The following is a 20,239-nucleotide window of genomic DNA, read 5'->3' as shown; positions in this document are numbered from 1 at the left end:
CCCTTCAGATACTTACAGGCATTGGTGAGGTCCTCTCTCAGCTGTCTCTTCATGTAGCATCAGCAGGAGTGCTCCCTGTGGGTCTGTGCAGTGAGGGGGGCTGGGAGCGCACAGGGCAGTTCCCACTTTGGGGCCGGATCCCACATGACACGCGGCCAAACCCTGAGCTCTGCCAGAAGCAAGCCCAAACCAGGCATGGGCTCAGGGATTATTTTAAAAGGTTTTTCCCTGGAAGAATCACAGAATCATTAGGGTTGGAAGGGACTTCTGGAGACCAACTAGTCCAACCCCCCTGCCAAGGCAGGGACATCTACAGCAGGAACATGTCCAGGTGGGTTTCCAGTATCTCCAGAGAGGGAGATTCCAGGACCTCCATGGGCAGCCTACTCCTGTGCTCTGCCACCCTCAGTGTAAAGTTCTTCCTCATGCTCAGGTGGAACTTCTTGTGTTTTAGTTTATTGCCATTACTCCTTGTCTTGTCACTGAGCACCACTGAAAAAGATTCTGACACCTTCCTCTAGGCACCCACCTTTGAGATATTACATGCATTAAGGTCCCCTCTCAGGCTTCTCTAGACTAAACAGGCCCAGCTCCCGCAGTCTCTCCTCATGAGGGAGATTCTCCAGAGCCCTCATCATCTTTGTGGCCTCCACTGGACCCTCTGCAGTAGCTCCATGTCCTTTTTGAGCTGTGGAGACCAGAAGTGAACACAGCAGTCCAGATGCGGCCTCACTGGGCCTGAGTTGCAGGATCACGTCCCTCGACCTGCTGGCAGTGCCCTTCCTAATGCATCCCAGGCTTCCGTGGGCGCTCCCGACCGCAAGGGGACACCGCCGGCTGAAAGAACGAGAAGGCGCAGCCTGTGAGAAATCAGGGGAAAAGGACTCGTCCTATTGCTCGGCACCGCCGAGAAGAGCGCAACTCCATCCTCCCGACCCCCTTAAAGCGCGGGCTCTGTCGCGACCCGCCTCCTCTCGCGGCCCCGCCTGGCCCCGCACTGGCCCCGCCCCCGGCCGCGCGCACGGCGCGGAGCGCGGCCCGGGCCCGGCAGCGGCGAAATGGCGGCGTTGCGGGGCCCGGGCGGGCCGTGGGCGCTGTGCCTGTGCCTGTGTGCGGCGCTGCTGCCGCGGCCGGCGCGGGGCCTCACCGACGGGCTCTACTGCGGCCGCCGCGTCTGCTACGAGGTGCTGGGCGTCAGCCGGCAGGCCAGCAAGGCGGAGATCGCCCGCGCCTACCGGCAGCTGGCCCGGCAGTACCACCCCGACCGGTACCGCGGGGAGCCCGCGGGCGGCGAGGCCGGCGGCGCGCAGGCGGCACACGAGAAGTTCCTGCTCATCGCCACCGCCTACGAGACCCTCAAGGTGAGAGAGCGGGACCGCCGCCGCGGCCGGAGCCGCTCCGGTAAGCAGTCAGGGAGGGGAGGAGAAACACCACGAAAAACCTCCTTCGGTAGCCAGCCCGGGAGTGCGGGGAGGAGGATGGAGTTCCCTTGGAAATCCCTTTGTGTTTAGGATTCGTTCTTTCGAAAATATTTTATTTATTTTTAACGAGCCGACTGGTCTTTATCTTAGAGTACCTTTAAAAGTAGCAGTGACCCGGGTAGCATACGGGATCAGTAAGGGAAGGCTTATCAGGGCAAAACATGTGTGATTTGGCAAAGATGGAGCCCCGGAATAGAAGAAAGAGACCTGTAAGTGTTTTAAGACTACAAGGAATTAAAAAAAAAGTTGGTTGTTTTTGTGTTTTTTTTTTTTCTTTTGGAAGGGGAGTGTTGAATGGAATGCAGTTGAGTCTGTCAAAATTAAATTTCTCATCCCAAAATTATATGGGGGAGAATGAAGAAAAACACAGAGAAAATGAGAACAATGAGGTTTTGAAATGGCCTTCTATTGGGCAGATTCCACAGCCCTGTAAACTAATTCTTAAAAGTTTTGTAAAACAATCTTGTAATAGGTTGTTCATCTGAAAATCTTATCCAGAGCAATATTTATTAACTCCAGTCCATCTGGACTTCGCTTTCTGAAGTTAAATATACTTATTGTGTGGATTTCAACTGCTTGTCTATTTTCCAGTTTTAAATGTCTTTCACACAGCGCCTTCTTGTTCATTTTAAGACTACACATGTCCTACTTAAATGGTCAGATAAGTATGAGAACAAAATAATTGAGAATATGAGAAAAAGACCAAAGATCTTTCTCTATGCTTCATACTCTCTTGATCTATTGCCGGTTTTACAGCAGCATGGTCATTAATGAGATGTAAAACAAAGCTATAATAGAGTAAGTGAAAACAGGAATCTGAACCTGGATGTGTTTTTCATCTCATCCTGCAGGATGAAGAAACACGTAAAGATTATGACTACATGCTGGATCATCCTGAAGAGTATTACAGGCATTATTACCACTACTACAGCAGGAGACTGGCACCTAAAGTGGATGTCAGAATAGTGATCCTAGTTACCGTGTGTGCCATCTCTGTGTTTCAGGTAAAATTTCATGTTTACATCATTCTCTGAGTTTCTGAAGGGAGAGGTGTAGTGACAGCTGTCATAATGTGCCATTTAATAAAAAGTGAGGGTCTGTTCCTCTCTGCTGTTGTGAAGTTCTGTGTGGTGTCCGTAACAATCCTAAAGTCAGGATGTACTGAGCAGATTTTTAACTGCCTTTGGTACCTTGAACAAAAGTAGAGATTATTTTCTTTTAATTTCATTGAGTCAAGTGTAGTTTTTCTGAAGAAGTTACATAGTTCTTCCTGGCAGGCTCAAAATAGCCTGTTCTTGAGCACAGGCAGGACTAGTTCTCCAAATAATGGGTGTTGGTTTGTCAAGGTGCATAAGTCATTCTTTAAAAAACAGACTAATTGCAAATTAAATTCAAGACTCAATTCACAGAGATGGTCAGGAGTTTACTAAGATTTGAATCTTACACCTTTAAATCTTGAAACACCACCAGTATGAAGTCAGGAGAGAAGCGAATTCTCTTCAGCAGAGTTTACTCTGAAGGTGGTAGATTCAAGCTCAAGAAAGCAGCCTGTGTCTTAGATGAGAAAATTTGTGCTGTTGCTGACGCGTATTTAAGAGGAGGAAGATGCATAACTTTTCTTTGAGATCTGTCAGATTACTGGCTCAAACATCATTAGAAATAGCCAAGAAGTTTGAGGTATAAAGATACAGCTTAGTCCGTGGTGTAGGTATCTCACTGTTAGTGGGATATTGGAAGTTGAAATAACAAAACACGTTGATAAGAATTTGAGAGCTTGGAATAATAAATTCTAATGGGACATGCAACCAAATACCTAATTTCTCTGATTTTGTTCCAATGGCAAAGGTTTCATTTTACATCTTATTTCTTCATTTGGCTATAAGTGGAGACACTTTCCTGCAGTCCACCTGCCAGATGATTGCAAATTCACTGGAAGCATCTGTGTAAACTGGTTTGCCTGTCTCACTTTTTGTTGTTTCTGCTTCTTGGCCTTTGCTAAGGTGCCTGTCTGGTTTCTTCCATGATTTCTGTGCCTCATCTCATGTCATTTACAAGGCACTAGATGGGAACAACATCAGTTCTGGGCTGATCACGAGAGTCATTGTGCTCCTCCTGTCTTCAGAAGGAATCATTCGTGGGGTTGTACTGTGCAGGGCCAGGAGTTGGACTTGATGATCCTTGTGGGTCCTTTCCACCTCAGGATATTCTCAGGATATTCTATGATTCTGTGTTCACCCAGGCAGTATATTCGTGGTTTCTTGTTTGGGTTTTTTTTCACCCCCATTGAAATCCAGAGGGCAGCTGGAGATCAGAGAGGGGTGTTGAATCTTGCAAAGTGAATCCTGTCAGGCAAATGAGATCATCACATACTTAATCCGTGTTTAATGAACAGTGGGTAACAATTGTATAAATTAAATGTTCCTATATTGGCTACTTTTTTTATAACTCCAAGGAGTGGGGCTTCTGAGAATGGCTGGCACAGCCTGGCATTAACCTTCAGAAGTTGACCATCTTCTCATAAACAAAAACATGCAGAATAGTGCCTGCTTGTCCTTGCTTGTCACTGTAAATTGCTGTGAGATACAGTTCTGTACATCTATTTTCCAGGTGCTTTACTAAGTTCAGAGGAATAATTACAGCTTCTGTAATACTGCAGTAGAACTGTTACCCTCAGTTTTTACCCTTACTATGATGTAACTGTGGTTAAAGGTGTGTGACAGCATTATGTCTTTTTTTTCTGGCAAACCTCTGGATAGGAATGTGTCTGTATAAAAATAATCTTTTACTTTTACTGTTCTTAAATTACAGTTCTTCAGCTGGTGGAGTAGCTACAATGAAGCTATCAACTACTTAGCTACTGTACCAAAATACCGTATACAAGCCACTGAGATTGCTAGACAACAAGGTTTACTCAACAAGACTAAAGAAAAAGGAAAGAACAGGCGATCTAAAGAAGAAATTCGTGAAGAAGAGGAAGAAATTATCAAAGACATTATTAAAAATAAAATAGATATAAAGGGTGGTTATCAGAAGCCCAAGATATATGATATCCTTCTATTTCAGATCCTTCTTGCTCCTTTTTATTTGTGCAAATATGTTGTTTGGTACTGTTGGTGGATTTATTGTTTCACTATTAAAGGGCAAGAGTATGGTGTGGAAGAGAAGCTGTATATCATACGAAGGTACATGAAAATGTCTCAGTCTCAGTTTGACAGCCTAGAAGATCATCAAAAAGAGACCTTTCTTGAACGGCAGCTGTGGATACGAGAAAACTACGAGGTGGGTAGCCCTTAATTATCCATTGCTCCCAGAGTAAGAACAACCATCTTGTGAAGGTGCAAGGTGCTTGGGATGGGTCTGTGTGAAGCATTGCTTCAATTTCAGCTATTGCTTTCTAAATTGAAAACTGTGAGACAGTCACTTGGTGTGTTTCCTTCGACTTCTTATGCACATGGCCTGGTAGGCAACAGCTCCTGACTATGCCCATGGGTGTAGGAAAGGATTTGCTCAGTCAGGGGACATCTGTGTATGCGTACAAGATTCAGTTGAATCTAATGAAAGGCTTTTTTATAACAATGTGTTATCACAAGGTTATTATAGCAGTTTGAAGACTATATTCTCCAAAAAGCAACAATTTGTAATAAGGATTACCCTGATTGTCTGAAACTCCTATGTCATCAGTCTTCTAAGCTGTTAATTCCTAGCTCAGGGCTTTTTTTTTATTGTGGTTGTTGCTGTTGTTGTTATTGTTTTGGGGTTTTCCCTAACTGTTTCTCAATAGTTCTTTGGCCTTCAGTGAGTCAGGGACTGTTCTTGCAGTGCTGTTCAAGTGAGGATGGAAAAAAATGCCACAACTGCTACTCTTGCCATGGATAGCCAGTTACTAAATAGTCAATATATAATTGTTAAGGTGTCTGAGGGAGCAGCAAAAGAACATTAACCACAGCATGGAGTTTGCAGTCCAGAATGATTTGGGATGCTGGGGCATGGCAGATTGAAAAAATACTCTGATTGGTCTGCAGAGGTGCATCTGTGGGCCATCTGGGTGGGAGGTTTCTAAAGAAAAACTTGAAAATACAAAGTTGGCCTGCTTAAGGGGAAGAAGAGATGCTGCTGCTCTGCATCTGCTGGGAAAAGAAATGGGATGGTGGCAGGACACCAAAGATAGAAGAATGCTTCTTCAAAAGAAGACAGGGGTGTATTACTCTACAAATTGAAGAGGAAAATAGTAAAAAAATGCTAATACAAGGAAAGGACTAGCTGGTAGGTGCATATGCGTGTTCAGTTAGGAGGGGTTTGCTAGAAAACAATCTGGAAGTGCAAAAATTGAGCAATGCTGCTAGTCAAAGCAGGTGTTACATGGAAAAGGTAAGATAGGATGGAGAAAAAATGTCATGGTTTCTGATCCATGACGTTTTTAACTAGTCATGTTTGGGTCACTGAATATAAAAGAGCTGTATTTGCCACAAGTGAAGTCTGTTTAGCCCACACTCATTTCCTGTTGTGGCCAGCTGCTGATTTTCAGTAAAGAATACATGAAAGTTGCACCTGTATAGTAATATTTTTTGGGTCTTCCTGGAGAGGAAATAGTGTCTTTGTAGGTAATTGCTTTAATAAGTTTTTTTTAATAAACTTACCTAGTCACTGGAATGCATTAAAGCTTTCAGTGTCTGCTGTGCCATCTGGTCAGCAGTTCACCAACACTTGCAGAAGATGGGTTTTTTTTGAAGCCACACAGACTCCTTCTCATTCCAATATTACTGAAAATGGAGAATAATCATGCTTTATTCTCTCCTTGGGCTACTGGTGCTTTTGTGTGCCACTACCATATCCTTAGGGGACCCCTGGTGGTCTAGTGGTTAGGATGTGGCGCTCTCACCGCCGCGGCCCGGGTTCGATTCCCGGTCAGGGATACTCCCCCGGGCAGATGGAGCTCGTCAGCCCTGTAAGGCCATCCATCTATGAGAAGGTCACTCTAAACAAACCTACGTCCTGAGGACCTCACTGCCATTGTCCAAGCTTGCTTGGCCCCGGCAGATGAACCTTAGGATTAAAGGGTGGGCTCAGTTCAGCGCAGGCTGTGTCTCACCTAAAAAATCCATTGCGCAGGCTTGAAAGGTAAAAAACCTTTCCCAAAATCTTCGTTCGCGAAGACTGGCCATACCATATTCTTATTTGAAACTTAGTCATGTATTTTCTAGGCTGAAAAACATGCTCTAAGTGTTTCTCCCCAAAAGCTTCTCTGTTCTTTCGTCGTTGGAGATGTCTGTTTGCATATTGTTCAGTTTTGTAGTGTCCCTTTCAGGATGGAAAGATCAAGAATTCAATACATTGTTGCATCATGAAGCTCCACAGTATTTTTTTCTGTTTCCTAATGATTCTTCACTGAATATTGAGGTGGTGTATTTATGTAGCAATATATAATATTTTTAAAATCTTGTTCATGCATAGGAGAACCTTAAATTAAATTGCCTTCTGAGTCAGGAGAAGTCAGATGACACTGAGATGACATAAACATGTATGGTATTGAGATTCATGCTGGCTGTATCTACATAAACTGTCTTCCAGAATAAAAACATAGGTGCTGTTGCCTTTTTTTTTTTTTTTTGAGGACAATTGGCATTGCTGATAATTGTAGATTTCGTTACAATGACACTGTTTCTTGTCAGAAATGTAATTATTTATCACTTGGTACTGCAAATACTTGATGCAAAGATATTAACTTTGTTGAGAACCTTAATTAGGAATAAAAAGTTCCATAGCAGTATTCTATTAGATAATGACTTTGAAATGGGAGAACTACAGTGAGGAACTGAACAGCTGCATTGAACAGTATATGTGCTGAGAAGAGACTCCAAGTTTAGCTTTTGGAGCATTAGCCATTGCTTACTGTGTATTTGGTTTTGTTGAATGCATAAGCATCTAGTTCTGTGGAATAAAAGTTCTGGAGCTTGCAGTACCATCTTGAAGAGGGTAGTTCTGCTCTCAGCAAAAAGGGGAAGTATCTGGACTACAGCTCTTGGGCTGCAGGTGCTCTGACACTTTGTGTCGGCCAAGGTCTGCTTCCGTGTTGCAATTTAGTCTTCTGTAAGAATGATAAACTGGCAAATGGTTGAAGTATAAACACATCCCACTTCAGGCTCACTTAAGCTGTTTCTTCAGCCTTCTTAAAATCTTCTCTCTGTCTGTCAGGTCTATAAACGAGAACAAGAGGAGGAGTTAAAGAAGAAGATGGCCATGGATCCCCGATGGAAGAGATACCGGCGGTGGATGAAAAATGAAGGACCTGGAAGACTGACTTTTATTGATGATTAAAAGTTGCTGAACAAAATGTGTGCTAATGTTGAAAGTGATTTGCAAAACTTTTCATTACATCGTTCAGAGTTTTGTCTGCTGTGACTTAGCAGTGATCTAAAACTCAGGAATTATTAAATCAGGCTGAAGCATAATACAGGTTTACCATTTTTATAAATCAGACCTATTAAACAGGCTCAGCTCAATGTATATATGCCATTTACTTGGGGATCTCAGTATGGAATTCATTATTCCAAACAATGTATTTTTGCTAGATATTTCACATTCATCATCAATGGAACCATAACTCTAGTTTTTCTGAAAGTGTTCCTAGTTCAAACCTTGAAAGTCCTGTTTTTCCTCTTTAAACTGAAGGGTTCCTGCAAATGAACTCTGGAAATTCATAAAAAGGATTTCAAAGCAAGGACCATTTTCTGTTTTCCTCTCTTTTCTCCTACTATTCAATCTAATTTCTAAGATGCCAAATTGTTTTTTTTTGATGTAAACAATATGGGGATTATACCAGACTACTGCTATTCCTGGTCCAGTTGGAAATGGATTTTATTTTTTGTGGGAATAAATGATGCATGATTGATCATCATTGTGATGCAAACAAGCCTTAATTCTTTGTTCTACAGAGTAATTCATGAAATAGTATGTTTAGATATTTTGTGTTCATTTTTTCATCTTGTACATTGAATTATACCTGCTTGTTCAGAACAAGTATTTCAGTGAATATTAGTCTACTAAATGTGACATTTCTTTCACCAAAGTATTGGTTAAAGGGAAAAATGACCCTTTTATTAAAAAGGGCAATTTTGATGCCTTAAGTAAATAAAAATTTATATATGCACACTGAATTTGTTTTAAATTCTAAATCCAAAGTATTCAATATGTTTATCTCTTCTCATCAGACCTCGGAGTACTTAGAATAAATGATGCATAACAGCAGACTGTGGTTTCCTCTGTAACTCAGCCCAGGTCAGAGAGTTTCCATGATTTGCTGGTAAAAGGGATTCTATTCTGTTACCTTACTTCTCCTCACTAATTTTACTGGGGAAGGGCAGATGGGAGCATAGTCTTTCTCTTGTCATTTATGACACCTGTAAAAGCAAGTTCCTCTGAAGGGAACTGCTGAAGATGGTGATGATTAGCTGCCTTCTGTGCAGATTGGTTCTGGGAGCACAACTTTTGAACGTGCTGCTCCTGACAAAGCCCATAGTAAATAAACATTTTAAAATGCATATTAATTTTTGAAGCAAGAAGTTTCTGATTCTGCGAATGGGACCTCTCCTAATTCTTTACGGAAGAGTCTTCTTTATGCTTCTTTTACTAGTTTACCTTTCACACACTTCTGAAATGTTTGTCTCAGTTTTCTGTTTAAAATAACACGTGTTCAAAAGCATGATAGAAGCATTATGCTAAGTCTCTGTACGCAGTAGTAAAACTGAAGAGGAACTTCTAGATTTTCCCTTCTCTGCGGACTGTGTAGCAATAAACTTAATTCACTTTGTATTCTATTGTCAATTTAAATCTAAAAGTTGTAAAAGAAGATATATAGAATAAGCTGTGCTTGCTTTCATGGAATAATCTTGGGGGCACTGCAAAGATGCTTATGAAGTAAGAGACTGCAGCTTGGGTTTATTGCTGCTTCATCCCCCCAAAACACAGTCTCCTGCAAGAGTGGAAGGGGGAAGATTAGATTGCTGTGATAGAAACAAAGAATGAAGCACAAATAAAATGGGTTTGATTATTAGATAAGACAGTTATATCTGTAAAAGAATGAGGCAGGTGTATGCAAGAGGATCTAAACCTGTGGCCTGTTTCACAGGGTAACAGCTCTGCTGCTGCTCCTGACCTTGTGCCTCATTTTCTCCATCCTTTCCCAAGTATCTGGGTTTTGCAAATATGCCGTAAAAACACAGATCTGTTTTCCCTTTTTGCCTACATTCCTAGTAACCGTGATTAGTTTCTTGACCTGACACTACAGTGGGAAATCAGTGCAGTGGAGGTACAGTCTTTTCAGAGGACAGAACTGTATCTTTCGGCAGCAATGGTGTTTCATCTCTGTAACTCTGTGGCCTGACACCAAGTGAGTGAAGAAATCATCAGGTATCCTACAACCTTCTAGAAAGGAGCTATTTTGCTAGCTAAGCTGGGAGTTCTCTCTTTGCTCAACATATGAGCCCTTTAAAAATAATCAGATGCAGACATCAATTAATGGAATGCACAAAAATTTGCTGGGCAGCGACACTGCGGTCACAACTTTATGATGAAGGGTAGAAAAAACTCATGTGTCCTTAGAAAGCTTGTCAGCACTGCAGTGATACCTCGTTAGCTGAGGCTACTGAGCATTTCTAGCCTCAGATGTCATTGGAGTTCTAAATGGTGTCTTTTTTCTGGGCATAAATTTTCAGAGAGTGATGAAAGTAACAATACTATGCCCAGTATAGCCAGTGTAGATTCAACTGACTTTAGAGAGAGGCATGTGCATGAATAAGTATTGCTGGTACAAGGTAATGGTGAGATCATAGTGGGGAAAAGTGTGGCAAGATAATGAGTCCTTTCCATGACAATACTGAGGCTTTGAGGCACAAGAATGTGCATGGCTGGTTGTCCCTATAGAATCAGAATCATTAAGACTGGAAAAGCCTAATAGGATCATCAAGTCCAACCATCAAAGCAGCACCACCACCATATTCACCACTAAACCATGTCATCAAGTGCTATATTCACAGGTTTTTTGGATGCTCCCAGGGATGGTGCCTCCACCACTTCCCTGGGCAGACTATTCCAATGCTTTACAACCCTTTTCATGGAGAATTTTTTCCTAATATCTAAACTATACCTCCCCTGGTGCAGCCTGGGATAATTTCTTCTTGTCCTGTCTTTTGTTACATGGGAGAAGAGACCGATTCCCCACCTCAATACCTTCCAGGCAGTTGTAGAGAGGGATAAGATCTCCACTGAGCCTCCTTTTCTCCAAGGTAAACAACTCCAGCTCCCCCAGCCACTCCTCACAGGACTTGTGCTCCAGACCCTTCACCAGATTTGTTGCCCTTCTCTGGACACGCTCCAGTGATGTGTTCAAACAGAGTTCTCTAAATTTTTAAGCAGAATTCTCTGTTCCTTCCTTTGATCTCTGTTGCAGATGGAAGCTGATGGTATCTTTCTCACCTTTAACCCTTCTTTTGAATACAAATAGATGTTATCAGGTGTGTTTAACAGGTGTTGCTTAATGCTTATGGAAAGCTTTTGTGTTTTACGTCCTGCTTGGCAATTGTTTAAGCCGGAGCTGCAGATCACATCCTAATTGGCACTCAACATAGGGCTCTGCCTGTCCTGAGCTGAACTTCACTGGAAACTGAGTAGGGGGCACCCTCAGAGATCACGAGAGACAGGCCCATACAGGTTGTAATAAGTATTGCATAAGATTGCCAGGCTCAAAGACTATGCATTAGGTAGATGGTTACTATGTATTAGGTAGGTCGGTTTTTGTAAACTTTAGTGTATACATTTCCTTGCTTTTTACACTTTTTTGTGCTCAATTTGTGGAAAAACTTCCACTTTGCACCCTGCGCAAAATAAACGATGTCTCCTTTCTAATCCTGACTCTTTGTCCATGTTTAGAGAGTTCCTAAAATTCAGCAACACCAGCACCTTGATGTCTGTCTTGAAGTAGGGGGCCCAGAACTGGGCACAGAACTCAAGGCACGGCCTCATCAGTGCTGAGTACAGGGGGACAATCTCTTCCTTGGTCCTGCTGGTCACTCTGTTTCTGATCCAGGCCAGGATGCCATTGGCCTTCTTGGCCACATGGGCACACTGCTGGCTCATGTTCTGCCACTGTCAACTGGCACTGCCAAGTCCTTTTCTGCTAAGCAGCTTTGCAGCTGCCCTTCCCCAAGCCTGTAGCGCTGCCTGGGGTTGTTGTGACCCAAGGGCAGCACCCAGCACTTGGTCTTGTTGAATCTCATGTCATTGGCCTCAGCCCATTGATCCAGCCTGTCCAGATCCCTCTGCAGAGCCTTCCTGCCCTCCAGCAGATCAACACTCCCATCCAATTCGGTGTTATCTATGAACTTGCTAAGGACTTGATCCTCTTGTCCAGGTAGTCAATGAGGATATTAAACAGGGCTGGCCCAAATACTGAGCCCTGGGGAACACCACACATGACCAGCCACCTACTGGATTTAACGCCATTCACCACCACTTTCTGGGCCTGGCCATCCAGCCAGTTCTTTACCCAGTGAAGAGTGTACTCATAAACACAATGAGCAGCCAGTTTATCCAGGAGAGTGCTACGGGAGATGGTGTCAAAGGCTTTACTAAAGCCCAGATAGCCCCTCTAGATGGGTCACCTTGTCATAGAAGGACATCAGGCTGATCAAGCAGAACCTGCCTTCCACAGACCCATGCTGGCTGGGTCTGATCCCCTGTTTGTCCTGTCTTATGTTCAGAGCAACCATTTGAGGCTATATAAGCTTCAACCCACCGACTTTTTAACAAGGCAGCAAACTAATGGCCGGCAAACCCCTGACAAAAAGTGAGGGGACTTATTTATGGCCACTGGTGAAATGATGATGAACAGTGCTGGGTGAGGATGCAACAACACTGGCAGCAGCTGCCAGGCAGTTTGAGCCATACAGCTGCCTGTGGGCAGAGGAGGATGCTTAGAACTCCATCCCTGTCAGTGTTAAGGAGTAAGATTGACTGGGCTCTGAGCAACCTGATCTAGTGGGTGGCATCCCTGCCCAGGGCAGGGAGGGTTGAAAACTAGATGATCTTTAGGATTTTTTCCAACCCAAACCATTCTTTGAGCCTATGGATTCCTTTTCATCTCTTCTTTCTTGCCCTGCTTTTTTTTCCTCAGTTCTTTCCCCCCCTTTTTCTTGCTCTCTTTCCCCCCCTTTTCCATTTTTTCTGCCCTTCCTTTTTTTCCTTCACCCTCATTTTTCTTCTTTGTCTTCCCTTTCCTTTTTTCCTTCCCCCTACTCTTTTTTGTTCTCTTTTCCTTTTTTCTCCTCCCTTTCCCCCTCCCCCCCCTTTTTGTTTTGTTTCCTGTTCTTCGCTTTTATTTTTCTCCCCTTGCTGTCCTTTTTTAACCAACAAGTTTTCGTCCCCCGAAGCACCTTTAGTCCCCACCCAATGCCGCTGGGGGCGCCGCAGGCGGCAGCGCTCGGGGGTGTCCGTCGGGGCGGTGCCGCTGGCGCTGCGGGCGGAGCGGCCGCGGCCCCTCCCCGGGGCGGAGGGAGCGGAGCCGAGCCCAGCCGAGCCCAGCCGAGCCCACCGGAGTCGCTCTGCCCCGCTGTGCCCTGCTCTGCCCCGCAACCTCACACCCTCCGTCTTCCCCTCGGGCTCGACATGTCGTCGGGCGGCAGCCTGAGCACCATGCAGCGGCTGGTGGAGCAGCTGAAGCTGGAGGCGGCCGTGGAGAGGATCAAGGTGAGCGGGGGTGCCGGACCCGGGGCCGGGGGGAGGTGCGGGTGCCCTGACCTCCGCGGCGGGGCCGGGAGAGGATCCCCTCCTGCCCTTTCCTCCGCGTTGTCCGCGCCCTGAGAAGGAAGGGGGCGAGGGGTGCGTGTGCCCCGGGGGAGCTCGGAGCCCCAGCCCCGCGGGCGCGGTGAAGGGAGTGCTGTTCCCTGTGGAAGGAGCCGTGATAAATAATACAGTAGCCCCTCGTTAGTTCTGCACAAGCAAGCAGATAATCGGGAGTAGTTCCTCGCAGCGGAGCCAGGCGACTCCCCCCCGCTTCGGAGAGCTGGCAGGATCTGCAGGCGGAGGCAGTGCGGTGTGGTACCCGCTGGCACACTTGGAGAAGGCAGGCCATTTGCTACGCATGCATGAACCTTCTCCTGCTTGCATATTTCCAGACAAAGGCAGACTGGTGAGGCGGTCCCGTCATCCGCCAGCTGCTCAGGTTTGGTGACTTGTCCAAGACAGCTCTTAGCTCGCAGCAGGTCTGGGGGAGTCCACAACTACTTTGCAAAAACGACTCTTTCCAACAACTCACAAAATCCAGCACAGTCTGTGAAGGGATGAAGGTCAAAATAATTTATATCCAGTGCTTTCCTCTTCTTTCATCCCCTCCTTTTTTCGCCATTTTCTCTGGCCCGTCACAAAACATAGCTTCCTCAATCTGACAACAATGCTGGTACATTGAGTTGCAGGAACTTAGCTAATTGATTTAAAGAATAACTCAAAATACTTTTCCTCATTACTCCTGTCTCTGGGCTGGTGAAAATTTGAAGTATTCATTGCAAGGTGAAACCACTATGGCTTTTGGATATCATCCTAATCAATTTGTTAATGTTAGTAAATTTTATTAGCACGTTCTGAATCAGCAGACACTTGATTCGCTACAAGTGACTGTGATTTATCACTGCAGTGATGTGTGGAAATCTGAGAAACAGCACGGTTCAGAGTACAAATGTAGACTCTTGTTGCAAGAGGGATATTGTCTAACACTGAAATGGTTGACCAAACCACCAGTAATTGCTGGTGCCCGGACCTCTGTTCCTGCTCATTTTGAGGCATATATAACCCCCCTTGCCCCGTTGCGGGTTTTTTTTGTGGGTGGGGAGAGGGTATAAAATACATAGTTTATAGTTTGCAGGTACTTTGTGCCCATAATGTATTGTGGAACTGGACTTCCTAGGTATTTATTATGGGTTTGTCTGTATTCCAGGGAGACTTGGCCTTGATTGGCCTCAGTCTCATTTTTCTTGCAGCATTGCGCGCAGCAATCTGTTTCCAAGTCTGCTGTTCTAGGAACCTGTTCATGGCTTTGAAATGACACGTGATTAAAAATGTATCTTATAAAAAGTGTCATCTGGGTTTCTTGAGATACAGTGTAAAACTAATGAGGACTATATTCACTTGGTGAAAAACCACTAGGTTTTTAGCAGTTTTAGCAGACACTGGTATAGGAGAAAACATTGTTTCGGCTACTTTGAATGGACAATGTGTTTCCAGACGGAAGCAGGCTATGAAAGGATTTTTAAAAATACATTTCATACTACAAAGTTCCGTGGTGATTTTGTTTACTCTGCCAGCTAAAAACGCAGACAGGAACAATATTTTCAGAAAAGAGGAAACTAAGTAGAAAGAAGTACCCACACACATCTTGCATGCAGGAGGCTGTTGCAGGGAGTGTGGTTGTCATGTAATGAAATATGGTAGAAACTCTTGTACTTTTCATGTGAACTGAAGGAATGAAGAATTTTATGGGGCATAGGTAGGGCTAAGAGTAGATCTGGTTTGTAAAATAAAATAAAAAAAATAAATTATACCAAGATATATATAGCTTAGTATGTGCTGGAAAGTTTGATAGGAAATGCAAGGAGATGCTGTGAGGAACTGCTAACTCTCCCAGAAAAGAGCTCCATGCAGCCTTGGCCTGATCAGTGTTGGCAAGCGGCATCTCTGTGGTGCATAGTCAGGTACCAGCAAGGGTACCAGCTGTGGTTGAGGCAAGGGGGGTAGTGCTGCAGGGGGTCCAAGGGACCCCTGCAGCCTCTAGAAAGGTTCTCCTCAAGTAAGGAAGAAGTGACGAAGCCCACTGATGTAGCAGAAATCCTTACTTCTCCCTGTACTCTGCCCAAGAAAACCTGGGAGGCTGAGGAGAAATGTTTCTCGCAGCATGTCCGTGAAGTGCTGACAACAGCCCAGTAAATTTGGGCAGTTACCAGGTTGAGTGTCCTGTAGGAGATCATGGAGGAGAGTTGGAAGGTGGTGAGCAGGAGAGCAGCAAAACAGCAAGTGAAAGCATGTGCTAGGCCAGATTTCCCATGTACTTCTAGACGCTGTTAGATGGGATGGCCCAGAACCAAAATTCCATCAGGGCTCCTGGGTGGCCCCTTCAGACAGGAGGCTGGGAAGCGTGGGTGGTCCTTCTGGTTATTGTTTTGACAACACTGCAAAGTTGTGTAGGAAGAAAAATCATTATTTCAGGAGTCCTGTAACAAATCAGAGGTAAGCTAAGAGGGGAACTTGTAGTCCCATCAATATGGTCCGTTATTTCCTTTTATAAAAAAGTCTGTCAGATGGCATGGATTTTGACAGTTCCATGCAGCTATTCCTAGTGTGTGTCTGGGACATTGTGAATTCCTCTACATTGTCCTTCAAGAATACAGGTACATGACTGACTTGCCATCCACAGGGAGAGCAGGGGAGTTCAGTGCTGAGGATATCTTATCTTTGGGATCCTGGGCTTGTTCTGCAGCTCTGGAATCTCCTCTTTGGGGCCAGAATGTGGATTTGAAGTTCTGACTTCACTGCTGGGGGAAGGTGACAATTTGGATGATCTTAAAAAGCTTTACATCCTCCTCTTCTTTCTTTCATTCTTTAGTATGGTTTGTGTTGCTTAAAAGTTTGGAAATTAAAATCCTCTTAATAAATTATCTGAGAATCAAAGAGTTCAGATATAAACCTGAAAAGAAGTAGATTGGAAAATACTGTGGTGAGGTCTCAGTGCATTTTAATGAGGACAATTTGCATCACACTTGAACCTCAGTCCTCTGCACTTTCCTGGCTCATCACTAGCCTAGTATTTCATGCATGGTTCCTCAGAGCTTTGTAAATGTGCTTCTGTTCTGACTTGGTGTTTTAGAATCCAAGAACTGACTTGGCTGCACTCCAACTCTGTTTGATAATAGCTCTTCAAGAGGAAATGCCTAGTAGATGCTTATGAATGAATTAGTTTCCTCTCCGGGTTTGTTTTTCCTTTTCAGGTCTCTCAGGCAGCTGCAGAACTCCAGCAGTACTGTATGCAAAATGCCTGCAAAGATGCCTTGCTTGTTGGGGTTCCTGCGGGGAGCAATCCCTTCCGAGAACCCCGATCCTGTGCTCTACTCTGAAAACAGGTAATAAAGTCACAGATACCATGACAACCACTTTGATTTGAAACTCAAGCCCTTTGCGGGGACAAAGTAACATGGTGATAGTTGTTTAAATGTTGAGTTCTTTGTGGATAACTGTTCATCATTTCCCTACTGGCTCTGCAAATGGTTTTCTGTTTCTTTTAGGCGTGGCAGTTGAAGCATGTTTTTTTCCCATACCTCCTTCTAGAAGAGTTTTGTTTGTGAGTTAGGTTTTTTTTTGTTAGGATGGTTGTATTTTTGTGTTTGAGCAACTCTGGAGTCCTTAGCAGCATCCAAACTAATTAAAATTGTCTGAGACACACAGCTGCGTTTGACACAGGCAGACATAAAAACCAGTCACATCCCCAGCCTGGAGAAGACAAAGCTGTAGCAGTTGCATGTGTTGTGATAACTAGTTCACAGCTTAAGCAAGAACCTTGTTAAAATACATTTGGTCTTCAATGTCATCTTGCAGTTTATTTGGCTATGTCTGTCCTTAGGCTCTTCCTGTTCTTTCTGTTGGTACAGCACCAAAAGCAATGGAAGCAAAGAGGAGCTGAGGCACTCTGTAATCACATCCTTTTTCGGCACAGGTCTAAGGGATGAGCTACTCCCTAAACTCTGCCTTAGCACTCTGCCTGGCTTGTACCCATGTAACACCTGCAGAGTAGATGGGTGGGTCACCATCCAGCATCTGCAAATCTTTGGGATCCAGTTCTGTGATTCCCACTCCAGCCTCTCCCGTTAGTCGTACAGGTTATCAGTGATTGCAGCAGGAGAAAGAAACACCATGCATGCCAGTAGCCCTAGGCAGGACCATACCATAACTTGGAAAATCTATTTCTTCTGTGTGACAAACGAATGTGGAAGTGGGATATTCAGAAGGGTTACTCTTCTTTAAAAGAAAAAAATAAAAATAGTTCCTGCTAAAGAGCTGAAAAATCTGCAGAGAGAGGAAGAGCCACTGAATTCTGTTCTTTCTTTGACAGTGCTGTCAAATAGAAAAGGAATGTTTTCTTAAGGGCAGAATTTAAGCTAGAACATAAAATACTTGTAAAATCTTCCCCTTCCTGCTGCCAGGGTTCTTGAGCTTGCAGTTGAGCTTTTGCCTCATCAGTAGCGTGGCTTTGATTGTTGCTACATAGGTTTAGCAAAACAGCTTTGAACCTAAAGAGACAGAACAACTGGACATGAGATGCTATTCTGGAAAAAACTTGGCAGGGGAGAAGCAAAAGTAGATTTTCTTAATTTAGGTGCCACCCTTAATTATTCATGCAAATAAGATAAAATTGATAGTGACTGTTGCATGTGTTCTTCTGTTACTGAAGCAGCCTTTCTACCTTTTCTTTTTTTGGCAGTCTCTGTGTGTATGGATGTATGTATTGTAGGATACGACTTTGATCCCATCATCCAGATAGGTCACAAAATATTTTCACAAGAGTTTGATGATTAATTTATTATGCTTTGAGAAATGCATAGCTCAGCCCAGGATGTCATTTAGTATTTTTTTGCCAATAGATAAAATATGTAGTTTATTATTATTTTGTTATCTTAGGATCAGAGCAAAGTAAAAAAGCCAATAAGAAATGTTATGATATGCAAGGATACCAATATCCAACAAAGAAAAGTGGTTATTCATGTTTTCCTCAGTGCAAAGGAGCTTTTCTGTTGTAATTTGTAAAAAAAAGCTTAGGAAGATGGCATTTAATAAATCTTTTCTTTTTCCTCTTATAGGGAAGGTCATCGGAGAATTGCCTTCAAGCATGACACGAATAATAACTGCCTTTCCTTCACAAGAAAAGTCTCTCTTTGTGTCCTGACTTTTATGTGGCTAAAAACAGTGTCCTAGATATTTATTCATTTGTTCTTGTGAATCTGTATTCCACTATCTTTTGGTAATATTTTTAAAGTTTTTTAATGTAACTGTATTAAGGAGGGTTTGATGTATACTGAAAACTATAACACCATTGAAATCTCAACAAAACCCCCCAATATTTATTACAAATAAATGGCCGAAGTAAATGGGAACCAAGAGAAAGAGAAAACAATGAGGAAATATGACACCCTACTCACTCAAGTGTCATTTATGGGGTATCTTACCAACTCCGAATGCCATCAAATCCTCTGCAGCAGCTGCGTTTTTCGGAGGGTTAGCAGGCTCACACATAGCAGACGTCCCCACTAAAGACAACTTGGTCCTTTGTGTGGAGCAAGCTCCCCCAAAAAACGGGCTGTCCGCTTTTATACAATCAACTGAGTACGTCTGCCTAGGCAGGTGTGGCCAGCACTGCCCTGCCAGAGGTTCTCAGTCCCACCCCCTTAGTTGTGCAAGTGCATCCCTTCAGTGCATGGGTGAGTACTTTGGAATTCCCCTTCCACATGCGCAGTATGCTTTGGGGGTCTTTTCTAATTGAGTCAGGGGTCGTTACTTCATCCCCTCCTCTTCGGTTTCTCCTTCAAATGTCCTTGACAGATGATGAGCCAATCACAGAACACCATTTAATACAATTTATACAAGAAGCTCTCTCTCCAAGGATGAAGTTCCCGTTTTATTAGTGAACTTGGCAGGGAAAATATGAACTCTTACAGGTGGCTGGGCCAAACACAGGCCAAAAGTATCAACATCCCTGATACAGTAACTCTCATTCTTTTCATAATCATCACCGCTGTTACTATACTATGTTAACTATACAAATATTACTTAAGAAGTTTACATTTTAGAAATGAAAAACATGCGAATTTTTACCAAATTACTTACTTTGATCTTGATAAACTGCAAGACCAGAATGATAGAAAAAATGATTTTTTTTCCCCTAAAGAAAACAACCCAAAACTGAATAATTAGGGTACAGAGCTAAATGCTCGTAGTGCTGAGGTAACATTCTCAGGGGGAATTTTGCTTCCATTAGCAAGACCTGGAGCCGAATTCAGGTTCTTTTTTAAGTGCGTCTTGGTGCATAAATGACACATCTTAGAAACCGCTGGACACAATGTATAGCATAGGTTTGATTTCTAAAGCATGTTTTTTGCAATACTTCTAATCTGTAATCCTTCTTCTAATCTGTATTTGTAAAAGTACTGCTATGGTGGAATTTTCTTGATGTATTTAAAATGTGACCAAACAGACACTAAAAATCCAGGAACACCCAAAGACACTTGCATGCATCACTGTCAAGGTTTGCAATACATGAAACTCACTAAAATGTACTTGGTGATTTGCCTTCACTTTTTTATAGAGCACTTTTACAAGGATAACTAACTTTTTTAATAGGTTTTTAATTTTGTCTACTTTCTATTGTTTGTATTAATCTTTTAGAAGTTTGGAAATAAAATTCCTATCCCTATTGGCTTTGAACTCATTGTGTAATTGTAACAAAGAGCAGATACTGTAAGGAGGAGGGTACTTGGATTTTGCGGTGGCAGGGGAGGCCTCAAGCGCTTTGCTTTTTTGGGAAGAGAAGGTTGCTGTTGGATTTTTAGAAAATCTTATTAATAGAAAAATCCCATTTATAGCTATTTACCATTTCCATGGTAAATAGTAACAATGGTATCAGGCTGTGCTGGTTTAAAAGTTAACCAGCAAGGCAAAATGAACTCAATTCA

The 20,239-nt window shown here is 43.4% G+C and overlaps 2 protein-coding genes across 2 annotated transcripts; both read left to right on the top strand.

Moving 5' to 3' along the window:
- Positions 1-1,034: 1,034 nt before the first annotated feature.
- On the top strand, positions 1,035-8,726 carry DNAJC25 (DnaJ heat shock protein family (Hsp40) member C25). Its single transcript, XM_027709023.1, has 4 exons — positions 1,035-1,361; positions 2,333-2,485; positions 4,290-4,760; positions 7,674-8,726. The coding sequence occupies exons 1-4, from the start codon at positions 1,059-1,061 to the stop codon at positions 7,794-7,796; spliced, it is 1,050 nt and encodes a 349-aa protein (XP_027564824.1). The 5' UTR covers positions 1,035-1,058; the 3' UTR covers positions 7,797-8,726.
- A 4,303-nt stretch (positions 8,727-13,029) lies between these two features.
- Positions 13,030-18,474, top strand: GNG10 (G protein subunit gamma 10). Its single transcript, XM_027709024.1, has 3 exons — positions 13,030-13,220; positions 16,508-16,639; positions 18,371-18,474. Exons 1-2 carry the CDS (start codon positions 13,140-13,142, stop codon positions 16,631-16,633), a joined length of 207 nt encoding a protein of 68 aa, XP_027564825.1. The 5' UTR covers positions 13,030-13,139; the 3' UTR covers positions 16,634-16,639; positions 18,371-18,474.
- The last annotated feature ends 1,765 nt before the right edge of the window (positions 18,475-20,239 follow it).

Source organism: Neopelma chrysocephalum, unplaced genomic scaffold (genome assembly GCF_003984885.1).
Source record: "Neopelma chrysocephalum unplaced genomic scaffold, ASM398488v2 Primary Assembly neopelma1_96671, whole genome shotgun sequence".
In the NCBI taxonomy this organism is placed as follows: domain Eukaryota; kingdom Metazoa; phylum Chordata; class Aves; order Passeriformes; family Pipridae; genus Neopelma; species Neopelma chrysocephalum.
This window is presented reverse-complemented; position numbering and strand designations above follow the sequence as displayed.

Bases quoted from the DNA above. Each gene is read 5' to 3' on its own strand.
- DNAJC25 (XM_027709023.1), top strand. From the start codon at position 1,059: ATGGCGGCGTTGCGGGGCCCGGGCGGGCCGTGGGCGCTGTGCCTGTGC. The intron at 2,486-4,289 runs GTAAAATTTCAT...CTTAAATTACAG, and splicing joins GTGCCATCTCTGTGTTTCAG to TTCTTCAGCTGGTGGAGTAG. The intron at 4,761-7,673 runs GTGGGTAGCCCT...TCTGTCTGTCAG, and splicing joins GGATACGAGAAAACTACGAG to GTCTATAAACGAGAACAAGA.
- GNG10 (XM_027709024.1), top strand. From the start codon at position 13,140: ATGTCGTCGGGCGGCAGCCTGAGCACCATGCAGCGGCTGGTGGAGCAG. The intron at 13,221-16,507 runs GTGAGCGGGGGT...TTTCCTTTTCAG, and splicing joins CGGCCGTGGAGAGGATCAAG to GTCTCTCAGGCAGCTGCAGA.